The sequence below is a fragment of the Rhopilema esculentum genome, chromosome 13, assembly GCF_057945365.1.
Source record: "Rhopilema esculentum isolate cy_ngs chromosome 13, ASM5794536v1, whole genome shotgun sequence".
In the NCBI taxonomy this organism is placed as follows: Eukaryota; Metazoa; Cnidaria; class Scyphozoa; order Rhizostomeae; family Rhizostomatidae; genus Rhopilema; species Rhopilema esculentum.
In genome coordinates, this window is record NC_142827.1 from 6,247,585 (window position 1) to 6,260,518 (window position 12,934).

The 12,934-nt window shown below is 37.4% G+C and overlaps 1 protein-coding gene across 1 annotated transcript; it reads left to right on the plus strand.

Annotated features, from left to right (window-relative positions):
- The first annotated feature begins 148 nt into the window (after positions 1 to 148).
- LOC135692180 (interstitial collagenase) lies at positions 149 to 11,011 on the plus strand. The gene is made up of 6 exons (XM_065210241.2): positions 149 to 583; positions 2,988 to 3,224; positions 6,208 to 6,454; positions 7,386 to 7,607; positions 8,130 to 8,681; positions 9,483 to 11,011. The coding sequence occupies exons 1-6, from the start codon at positions 467 to 469 to the stop codon at positions 9,680 to 9,682; spliced, it is 1,575 nt and encodes a 524-aa protein (XP_065066313.2). The 5' UTR covers positions 149 to 466; the 3' UTR covers positions 9,683 to 11,011.
- Positions 11,012 to 12,934: the final 1,923 nt, after the last annotated feature.

Below are 12,934 nucleotides of genomic sequence, written 5' to 3' on the forward strand. Positions count from 1 at the left end.
ACGCCGTCCTCTATTGAACGCCGCATCAAAAATTGGGATTTTGTAATAAACGCCGCGGCGCTCTTTACAAGAAATGCGGCAGCCGTCTTTCTTACATGTTCTGACTAATATCTTAAATAGTGTTAAAGTTGCCAAGGCTTTTGGATGACAACTGTCGTACCACTGTCGTTTGTTATAAATGTTTGAATAAGGAACAAACTCAAACAGGAAGAAACCCCCCGGATATGTATTTGAACGGCCACCGTCGCATGACGGCGGACGTTTGTAATCCGCCAAGAATATCTTTGCAATATCGTGACGTCATGATAGTTGGCATGATCCCTGCTTGCGTTGTTTCGTGTATAAATAAGCTCCAACGTCGAGAAAACAGTAAGAAAAACTTTGCCACGCGACTTTACAAGTTGAACTTTCAAAGGAAAAGATTTCCCAAGCGGACACAAGAGAGCGTCAATTCAAGAACACAAGAATGAGAGAAGTTAGCCACTTTTTTGCAGTCATTTTGTCAGTTTTGCTGTTTGGTTCAAATCCAAGTGCTTTACCAATGAATTTTGATATAGACCAAGGCGCATCTTCAAATGCAATGGTAAGTTTAATCAAGGGTTTTATTGAATGCCCTTACCCATACCACTCTCTCTCTTTCTCTCTCTCTCTCTCTCTCTTTCTCTCTCTCTCTCTCTTTTCTCTCTCATTCGGTTTGTTGTTTTCAGGATATTAAATAATTTTCTCGCTATTGTGCATGAATAAGATTATTTTTTATATAATGAGCGATCCTTTGTGTAGTTTTACTTAAATACCCTGCTACATCTTATCCTGCAAATCTCCTTTCGCATTCAACTTGTCTTGTCAGCCTTTCAAGTTTTAAATTTAACTCAAAAGCCAAATAATCGTTTCAAGGCATTTTTAAAATGTGTAAGCGATGCTTTCCCATCTGACCTTTGCTATCGTTTTACATTCCCGTTTCATTAACGGAAAAGAATCATGGTTTCATTTGGAATTATATCTATCCGCAAGACAAGGAACTTAGATTTATGGCAATCAAAGCCAAACAAATCGTTGTGCCACGGAAATTAAGGAAACCCAAGACCTTTTCAAACTATGAAAAATCCAAATTTTTCTGTAGAGCCTGATTTGGAAAATGCATTTGTGACGTCACGGGGTTCCGCTTTTTAGTTAGGCGTGACAAAGGAAAGACTTCCGATTTTGTTTGTTTGTTATTTTGTTCTATCTTTTCTAGCTTGAGGCGCAATCTTAAAAGGATTCGCATTAGTTTTTAATCATATTCACGATCATAGAAAGAGATTCCTTTATTGTGTCTCGATCTATGCATTGTTTTCGCCACTGTAAACCGTCATTTATTCCAAATAAAATTCCGTTACCATGCCATTAAGTAATTAAATCTCAATTTCGAGCCCACGCTTACATTACTTTTGCTAGCTGGAATTATTTTGAAGTTGAAATGTTCATAGAGGTTACGGTTAACGTAAGTTAATAAAAGTCCTTGATGAACTCTTTTCTTTGGCTCACAGTCCAGAAAAGTTCCTATCCTTCACTCGTTCTATCTCCTCTAACCTTGAAAACCGTTCCTCAGAAAACAAAGGAAATGAGGTGCGATTCCAGACTGGAACTTGATTTTATTTAGACCCCGTTTATACTGTGCCGGATAAAATTTATCCGCATAAAACTTGTTCGGATTTATTTGCGTTTACACTGTGGCGCACAAATTTTATCCACTTTGTCCTCCCGTTTACACTGTGCCGGATAACTGCTGTCACATGACCTAAATCATGCACAGAACGCCCAAAATGAAGTCTTCTCTTGACAACATAATAACAAAATTCCCGCCAACGTAAAAATACTTCATTCTCTCTTCAGAATCATCTGCTTCCCTTTTAGACCAAATCCAAAGATATTGTCAATACAAATTAGGCCTAGTTTGTTTTAATGGTTTGTTCATGAAACGAAATGACACTGAACTAGCAACGAAAGTAGGGAAACCTGACAAGGATGTCAATTTTACATGGACTGGCAAGATTTAACAGGAGTTTTTAACTAAACAAGGCAGCCAAGATGGCGAAAGGTCTTGATTGGGAGACAGCGAAATGTAAATTGTGTGAAGTAGCCAATCGCTTTCGAGCAAGATAGGATGTGGATAAAATTTAACCGGATAAAAGCATTTACACTGTACCACATAGCTATCCGAACTAATTTAATCCACTTTCCTAGGTGAACTAATTTTGTTCGGATAGCCGCCCTCAAATTCGTGCGGATAGTGTGGGTCTAGTGTAAACGCGACGTCTATCTGAACTAATTTTGATGCGGATAAAATTTATCTGGCACAGTGTAAACGGAGTCTTAATGGGCCTCTTCGGGCGATTGACTGTGTGACCGCCATGACTTCAATCGATTATCTTCGGGTACTTTCGAAACTAAAATTAATGAAAGCCTTTGTAAGAAAATATGAGAACTTCAAAGGTTTCCATCAAAATATCCAAATTGATATCTTCATATCCTGAAAAACTGAGCTAAGCACCTCAAGCCTTGCCAAAGCTGACACAAGAAATCTTAAGAATAACGAAGTGGCAATTTCTAGCCATTGGCGAGTTTTAGCAACTTCTATTTCACCAGAAGCGTGGACTTTCACACCGGGTTCTTTTTCAGTCAAATTAATACATTTTACTGATTTTCTGCAAAGTGAGGGGGTGTCTTGCTAAGCAGGGCCCTCGCCATTGATTTTATTAGGGGATGGAAGAATGTGAATAAACAGCCGATATTATGGCTGGGCTATGGCCTGTTTTTAGACGTAGCCGTTGTAGTGTTACATTCAAGATGAAGTGGATATTTGCTAGATTTGCCGAAGACTTTGCTACCCCTTCCCCCTTCCCCCCCCCCCCCCAACACGATGGCCCGGTTGCTGGGTTTCCAGTAAGTAATTAGAAAGTAAGTTATCAGTACTTTTATTAGCCAGCAAAATGCAATTTCTGTTGCAGGAATACCTTCACAAGTACGGGTATCTCGATACTGGAGGAGCTATTGGCCAACTGATCGACGGTACATTTTACCCAATGGCAATTAAGAAAATGCAACGGTTTGCTGGCCTGAAGGAAACAGGAATACTTGACAAAGAAACAGTAGCCCTGATGAATTCTAGCCGCTGTGGTGTCTCAGATATTCATTCAAGTCGATCAAAGAGATTCGCCGTTCACCACTGGAAATGGCCTAAAAGGGTAAGAGCCTTAGCTGAACCTTAACTTTGATCTTCCCTTTCAATCAAGGCACAAGCGGTGTAGAATATGTAAAAACGTGATGAAAAATTTAATGCTGAATGTATATAAGTAATAGAGTAGTTTCAGAATCAGAGCTGCAGTGGAAATTGAATTTCAATTGGCGAAAGATAAAATTTAATAAAATATTCAGATCAAGTATTTTGCAACAAATTTGGTTCTTTTAGAGGAGGCTGTAGCCACCTCCAACAAACTGTTATGTCTCTGTGATTCTTCCTTTTGGAAAAAGCTTCCTTAAGGAATATTTTTTAATGATGGAACGCTGGAGGGGTGATTGATTATCGAAATCTTGATTTGCGTATCGCAAGTAACTTATTAAATTGTTTTCCTTCAAAGTAAAGACTAGTTTGCATACCACTACACTAAGTTTGAAAACACGCACCAGGGTGGACCAAAGATCGTGGAAGGGAGACTAAGGAGTGGACTAGGGACCTTGGACCAAGCACTGGGTCAATAAGTTAGGGGTTAGTTATAACAAGATCTTATATTCAATAGTTCCTAGCTGTAATCCAAGCCTTTTCCCTCTTTTGGACCCTACTCTTCAAGGTGCCATGCCAAGTGCTCTTCAAATTGATCGGAAAAGATATAACACGAACATATGAAATGATAATATAAGGACAGTAAGCTTTTACCTTGAAGTACTAAACAGGGGCGTCACTTCATACTTTTTGTTGGGGCGGGGAGGAGGGTGGTAGCATATTTGCCCTGCAGAAAAATTTTGCTCAGGCAAAAGTTGAAAATGTAGGGAACTGCCCCTCGATTCCAGTAACACAAAATAATAGGTCAGTTGTACCCATTTAGGCCATTGCTTATTGTGCCCACGAGTTCACCGATGTCTTTGCCTAACTTGGGGAAGACGAGCAAGAACAAGATTGAGGGAACCCTGGAATCAAAGAACATTCGCTCATTGTTTTACAACACACTTTCGATTTGCACACTAGCATCCCACTGATTTCGTTACGTTGGATGTAAAATCACTATTTCTCAAGATGAGGGTATCACAGCTTCCCTCAATTCAATCAAAAATCATTAAGGGAAAAACTACCCCACTGCCTAATAAATACAGCAAATGGTGATGTTTATTCTCACGCAAAATTATATTGCTTTAACACTCTTTTTTTATAAGAACAATTTTATAAAGCTAAGAACTGGTCAAAACAAAGTTGATCAAAAGTTAAGAACAGATTAAGAACAAATTGAGGCTGAGCTACTGTAAAATGTAACTTTGAGCAATGTTCAGTCTTAAAAACGAGTTTCTTGCCATCTAGGGATGCTTCTTCGGTGAACTTTCACACTTGTCGGAAAATATAAATCCTCAGATTTTCGATAAAAAAATGAAGAACAACCAGCCTAAACTTAAATTCGAAGCAACTAAAATGAGAGGTGTCATTTGGTGTCATTTTTCTCCTCCGCGAGTCTGCGCGCAAGCTAAAATTCACTGGCTCTTAAAAAAGAGCGTAATGTAATGGTGTATATAATTAACTTCCCTTAAGGCATCGCAACATATCTTGAGCAATGCCCTGATGGGGCGTAGTCCAATATTTTGGAAAAGATTTCTCAATAACAATTTTCATCTGGCAACACAACCTACAGGAAATTATACACTACACTCTATATCACCCACAAAGAACAAAATCGATATTAAAACCAGTATACAATCGACTCCGCTTAAAGCTACACCCGCACCACTTAAAGTCACAGTCAGATCAAATTTAGACGAGAAGTTTTGGAGCAGCATTTGGTGTGACTATAATAAGATTGTACTATGATATTTCTGTTCTGACACACGCCGCTTTTTTGTGCACCTTACCTTAGCAACAAACTGGATTCCAGAAGGCTGTGTGGCAACGCCCATTTCAGAGTTCACAATTTTTCTTAGTTTTCTGGCAAGCGGTACTTGTCTTTTCTGCGTGGTTTTTAAAATAAGACACACATATTGACCAAGGGGAAACATTTTAGTCCTCAGTTAAAGGAAATCAGAATCTATTTAGAAATCTATTCCATTCAGCCCAAGCTCACGTATTTCGTGTCAATGGTAGTCTGTTTCATGTTACTTTTGGAACAGACAAATTTCAAGCATAACCTTCTTTCTTGTTACAGTTATAAGAAAAACATCAAAGCAGACCCATCGGTAGAAAACATTTGCCTTACAAAAATCAATTTTGCCCTGCAAGACGGTTTTATTTTCATGTTGAGGGGGGGGCTGAACCACCTTCCGAAACCCCCTCCCTTAAGTGACGCCCCTGGTATTACGTCCTGCTTTAGCTCAAATCATTGACGTAGGGACCGAGAGAGGCCTAGGGGGGGGGGCACGTGCCCTCCCCATTCTTCTGATAGTTTGAAGTATGCCACTTTGATGGATGAGAAGTGCCCCTCTTGAGATTAAACACATCATTGCTTCATTTTCAATCCATTGGCTATTTTCATAATCTGCATCAGCAGTAAGATAATTCTCAGCTCAGTGGAGGATAAAAAGTTACTTGCAATGTAGTATGACAGAATGGAGATACCACAACTTAATGATGCTTTGTTTTCATCAGCAAAAAGCTGATAAAAAATTGAAACCGGTTGCAAAAGACTTTGTACAGCGCAACGAAGGTTTTTTTAACGAGGTCTTATGCAGCTTTGACTTCTGAGGCTTCTAAATTCAAAAAGAGCATACTCAAAGTTTTATTTCCTTTACTTGTCAAAAAAGTGCTATGACATTGTTCCAAGTAAACACGAGTAACAGACTTGTCAAGCTGTATCGTTCAATGGCTACTGAGGCAAAAAAAATGAGTTTATTTTCTCAGTGGGCGTGCTTCTAAATTGCTCTTCTACTGTAATGCACCCCCCCATTTTTGATACCCCCCTACATACGCCTCTAACTGAAATTGTACTAGGTCGTTTAGAGCTTAAAATAATGGGACTGCTTTATTGTTAACAGGTTCTCACATGGCGTATACATAACTATGGCAACGACGGTATTCCAAAAGCAGTTATAAGAAAAACTTTCAAGAAGTCTCTGGTGAAATGGGCCAACGTCACGAACTTGTCTTTCAAGGAAATCTCATCTGGCAAGCCCGATATTTTGTTCAAATTTGCTCTAGGAAAGCACGGTGACCCTTCCCCGTTCAGTAGACCTTGGGATGGAGTCATCGCACATGCCTATTATCCGAAGCATTCAACCCCAGGTAATTAGCCGAATCTTTAGCCTTTAGTAGATTCTTCAATGTAAGGCAACTTTGTTTTCTTGCAATATTATAGCATGTGCATTCAACCAAAACATTGCTGTCCCTGATCTGTGACTTCTGCTTGTGCGCCTTCCCAGCAAACACAAGCCAGTTTCGCTTGTCAAATTGATTGAGCGGCGAATAATGCTGTCACCTACAACTGCGCCCAGAGCTGAATTCACAGAGCCACGTTCATCATGAACTTCAGGCCATGTTTTAATGACATGTGAGATATCTCTAAGCAAGCCTTGGAAAATATAAGTGAGAAAGCGATTAAAATGTTATAATTTTCTTAATTTTTGTCAATGCTTTTGAAAGTTCGGTAAGATGGCATGCTACAAATCAACCTAAGGCATAGATAAACTTCTAAAGCATTTGGATGAAAGAGTGAAAATTTTTCCACATAATATGGTCACAGCGATTGTATAATGGCCGTATTCTAGCAACATGAGAAATCATGTCGTAAACAGAATCTACACATGAACCGTCCTGTTCTACTCGCCAATTCAGTTTCGAAACTAATTAAGTATGACCATAATAGCTTAATATTGACTTCCCAAGGCAAAACTTGGAATCCTCAAAGGGAAGTTTCTTCCTCTCTGGGGCCAAAACATGGAATGAGGTTCCAAGAAACATCAGACTGAGCCCCACAATTTCAATGTTTAAAAGAAACTTGAAGGGATTCCTACAAAGTTAATGAATTCCCAAAACAAAACACGATTCCTAGGTAGAACAGCAACATCTTTGTTTTATATATATTAAAGAAGTAATTGTAATAGAAGTAGTTTATTTATATTTGTATCATTGCTGATAGGGAATTCGTGTATAAAGATTTTAAAATGAAAATGAATGAAATTCGCAGGCTATCATGCCAATGTATCTTCTCTCCTAGGATTGGCCGGCGATGTGCATTTCAACGACGACAAGAAATTCACTGTGAATTCATACAAAGGAAAAGATCTTCTATGGGTTGCCCTCCATGAGGTTGGGCACAGTCTTGGAATGGAACACTCAAACGCAAAAGGATCTATAATGTTTCCCTATTATCAAAGTTACACAGGCAAAGAAAGTGAGTTAACGGAGGACGACATTGGTGGAATTCAGTCACTCTATGGTAAGTTAGATATATTACTTTATCTCTTTTTGGATGAGAATCGTCTACATTTAAAAAGGGCCTGAAACTGCCTCTCGCCTGAAACTGTGGTTCTCTCAGGGCCCGCGCCACCGATTCTAAAGTGAGGGGGGGGGCAGAAAAGGGGGGTTACCTATTTAATGACTAAAAGGAGGATTTGATACCTTTAGTTAGCAAGAAAGGTGGGAGCATGGCACCCCAGCCCCCCTTTGGCTCGGGCCCTGCCTCTGCCAGTTTACTGGCCCCATATAATCTTTTTCTGCTGTATAAAGTTACTTTACCATGTAGCTACGATCTGTGAACGTTAGAGTGATTGTGGCTACACGCTCCCTTTGATCCAACATGCCAAAAACCTCCCCCATTTACCACATTCCATAGCTATTACTTTAATCTTACGTTTAACCAATTAAGCCACTAGCAACTGATACTTTTCATGCTTATCAATCTCAATAGAACTCTAGGCCTGCTCGTTTATAGTTCTAATAGCGTGTTCACCTTTCAAAGGAACCAAGTCTAAAACCAAGCAGCCAACACCTGAAGTACCATTCAGCAAATGTCTTGGTAAAGTTAGTGCTTCTTTCCTGTCTGCCGAAAAGCATGTGTACATCTTCAGTCGCAAAAAGTTGTTCATATTGAAGAAGACACTCGGGATTAAAGTAGGACCTGTTTCGATCGGAAAAATTTTCAAAGGAGTGAAATCTGTAGATGCTGCTTTCAGAAGGCACGATGGAAACACAGTTCTGTTCAGAAAGAATAAATACTTTGTGTTCAATTCCAATAATCAACATGTCAGTGGACCCCACCGTATAAGTTCGTCATTTGCAGGGCTAGAAAGTCGGTCAGGCAGAATCAATGCTGCCTTTATATGGTCAAAAACGAATGCTCTCTACATAATTAAAGGAGATAAATACTGGCGCTACTCTCTAGACTCGAATGGAAATGGTTATAGATTGGTACCAGGATATCCAAAGCTCATAAAAGATATTTGGCCAAGGGTGCCAGGGAAAGTGGATGCAGCGTTGACATGGACTGACGGTAAAACATATCTCTTTAAAGGTAAGAAAAAAAAATTTTCCTGGTACAATTTACTGACATTGATCGTTATTCAAATTCATCATATTGTACCGCACGCATTTTAGTATATTTAAGAAAAGTTATACTTTGATTTGTTATTAATTAAAATGCAAGACAGCTAGAAAGTATGAATTACAAAGCATTTCAGTCCTCGAACAATATAATACTATGCAGCACTAAGCATAAGCAAAGCATTAGCTTATGATATCATGTCATACATATTAAGAAAAAAAAACGTATACAAGCTATAACACAAGATGCATATAGTCAGTAACAAACATTCAGGATATTGTCATACAGTTCTAATATCAAATCAGGATTAAAAATTGACATGTTACAATTCTTGCCAGTTTATTTTCCTGCGGAATTAGTGATACTAATATTATTTTGTGATACTAAATCTGATATTTGATATCTGATAAAAATTTTCGAAGAAACATGACAAGGAAGCATTTCTCAGAAAACAACTCGATAAACAGTTAAAGAAAGATCTTGCTACAAGTCTGATAGTCGTATTGGTCTCAATATTTTGATAGCCTGAAGCTTTAATATTCATAATTGAAACGTTTCCATGACTCACATATTGATAATAGGTGATCAATAATGTTTATGACATTGCAAAATGCGAAAGCTTTTCAATAGGCTTTCCCCTGCTTACTTAGATTTAATGTGTCTTCAAATTTTGACACAACTATTATCACTTCAAGTTAGTTTGTTCCACACGTAATGTCAAAAAAGGATGGTAATTCAGGTTTAACTCTTACCTCTCATCTTTTGCCACAGGTGACAAATTTTATCAACTAACAAAGCAGTTTACTGTTCAAAATGATTACCCCAAGAGCACATCACGTCTCTGGCTCAAATCTGCAGAATGCCAAAGCAATAGCCTCGACTTAACAGAAGAAAAAAGTGCAGCCTCTATACCAAGTCAAACATTATTAGTGATGGTAGCATCAATATTTACTATTTTTGCATTATCTTAGAATAGTTTATAGTTGTAATTTATTTACTTTTTCACTATTAAAATATGAATAGTTTACTTCTGATTAATGAGTACGCCCAAGGCTGTCCATGAAAAAACTGTGAAATGTTAAAGCTCCGAAGAGATTCGCCCCAAGCCAAAGTACATTTTAAAGAAGTATTTCAATTGTATCACTTCTTTCAAATTGTGTATATTGATGCTGAAAAGAGAGTTCCAGATGATGAAATTCCAGGGTCTAATTTTGAACATGTGAGCTGTAGGTCCCCCCTGAGTAATAATAATGATTAAGTGTTTGTTTCTGATTAGGGACTTTAGAGATTTATCGTAGAATTTGCTCAATTAAAACATTAAAATTTCACATAGACAGTATTTGGTACCAATATCTGTAAAAGCTGTTTCTTGTTGATTGAAACACAGAAAAATAGAGACGAATTTCTAAGGAGCCTTGTACAATAAATTTTGTTAGTAGAAAATCTTACATAGAAAAGACAATTTATCTTTATCTAGAAATTTGAATTTATATCAGTGGGATAGAAAAATTATATTTATTTGTGTGCTGTAAAATAGTTAGAGATTTAATAAATTATGTAAATATTTATTCATTTGTTTATTGTAAAGATGTATTATAAAGAATACATATTTGTTTGTTTTCCAAATGTTCAACCGAATATGTATATCCATGGTCTATGTAAATTTTGATTTATTATTACTTAGCAATCATTAAAAAACTGCAATAGCAAGTCTATAAAAAGCAGTACAATAGGGTTTCTTTTTGTACCGAAACATTTTCTCACATGTATAGGTTAATATGGACATGTATAGGTTTACATTGTAGATAGATTTTCATTCAAATGTAAATTGTATTTATTTGTTTTAAATGCAATTTGTATAGTTTTAAATTTTGTTGATACAGTTTTGAAAGTTTTTTGCAGATATTTATTATTATTGTTGTAATAGAAAGAGTTTGAAAGAGTTAGATACTTTTTCTATATGAGACATGTTTTGTTTGATAAAGAGATTGTAATTTTCTTGTGTGATGATTTCAAGTTACGCTGAATAATTGTTTGGCTTCATTGAAAATGTCCAATTGAGAAAAAAGGTGGGGAAATTGCCTTACACATTCAGTTGCATTAGAAATAAGATCTATATAGTCTCCCTCTAATGGAGCCTTTTTCGCTGGGGCAAAATGCTATTTTATCAAAATTGATTTATAAACAATGGGCGACAAAATCATTAGTCTCTCCGTTGGTCTGGGTTGTTTTTGCTCACTGCCGACTTATCTAAACCAATAAATTTTGTGATAGGGCATTTTTTCTTTAGAAGCCTGCATCCTTTTTAAATATATGAAAAGAAGATGGTTCTTACAAAAATTGTAGAGATCATTCTATTGTAGCAAAAATCATTCTATTGATTCTTTTACAAGGAGAACAGACAACAAAAGCACCTTACCCAACAAAATTTTGATGCAATAGCCCTACCAGAAGCATAAGCATCAGAGATTTTAAAGAAAGATACCAACACACATGTAAAGCTTTTACGATGCAAGCTAGAAAATCCAGGCAACTCCTTTTACTATCACACTGTACAGTTTGGCTTCAAATATCATCAACTTTCACTTTGCTTAACTTAAATTTTGAACCTGTTGGAAGTTAATAGCATTTTTCTCTGCTTCAACTCTTTTTCCTTATAAATTTACTTTTCAATAGGATTGCCCACTAGTAGGTAGACGAATCTTCAAAGTGACAAAGACGAAGAGAGAAGAATAAGATCCTCATTTTTGTACATCTGGGAAGATTTTTGTGATGAGCAGGTTTTTGTTGGTTGCGCTAAGGCTCAAGCTTTTTTTCCCTCATAAAAGCCCCGGAAAAACGAATACATGCACTGGACAAATGTCCAGCGTAAATGTAGCGTCGTTTTGCCACCTTGTCCAGTCTTGTTCAGCGATGTTGAATGTTGTTCAGTCGATTTTGAAGGCAGCCAAAAATCTTCAGTGGACAGGATTAAATTACTTTTGTTCATAGATGTTATAGAGAAATGTCCAGTTGTTTTGCCACTCTATTGAAAAATGACCAGTTGGCGCACGCGCAATTGATGTAATGGATTGGATTGGGCGCGAATTTCATTTCCCATACTGAAATTCATCTTTAATATTCAATTCGATGGAGAGCAGGAAAAAGCATTTTATTAGTAACGACGGGTATTCTGAAGAGATTAGCTTAGTTCTGATGACGAAAGTGATGACAGAGAACACGAATACGGTGATTGTGATTGTATTGTGATGTATTGTATTGTAGATTATTTAACGTTTGTTTTTACAATAGTGAATATACACTAATTAAGACTAACATGAAGCAATTTCAAGGATTGTATAAGAAAGTTCATTTACTGCAAAACGAGCATGCGCACTTGTTTTCAAGGAACCAAGTTTGATCAAAATCGTAAATTGTCTAATATTTTGTGCTGTCTTTATTGATTCCGGGAGTGAATACCAGATTTTAGGCCCTTAGAAACTTAATGATCTGATACCATTATTGGTAGTTCTGGTTTTTGGAATGAAACTAGCAGGCCTAACACTTCTTCAGACAAAGTTTTCCCGCGCGCATACTTCCATAGTGCAAAAGTTCACTGGATAATGTTCAGTCGTTTTGCTACCGCCAACATTTTCTGCATGTCCACACACTGAACAAAGTGCGAAATGTCCAGTGCATGACCAGTCCAAATGTTCAGTCGTTTTGCTAGGGCTTAAAGTTGGACCTTCTATGTTGCTACCACCGCCCAGTTCCGGTAATTGAGCCTCGTATGTTGTTGTTGTTAGCCTTGTTGTTGGAATAATTTCCACCAGTTACGTCATGGTAGGCAAACCTCTGACAAACACGTAGCTGCTCCACCTCTGCCCCTTCGTTCTGGCATCGCCTGGCATGGCTCGTTATCACACTTTTTGCCAAGGTATGATATAAAAGTTGAAAAAACGACCATAAAAATTAGGCAATTTGTCTAGAGATCCCCCACCCCAAAATTTTCTTGGCCCTTATCGTTGCTTATGAAACTTCAACCACGGCTAACATTGCGTTTAACCTCGATGATGAAGTCATGATGCATGCCGCAACAGACTGCCATCGGTAAATGATCGATACATGAGCAACAACAAAAGTGAATCGACAAAAAATCAACCAAAATTCTAGATTAACTTTGATAAAATTTCATTTAATTGTCTTCAAGTTTATCAAATGAAAATGGTGTCAATTCTTATTTT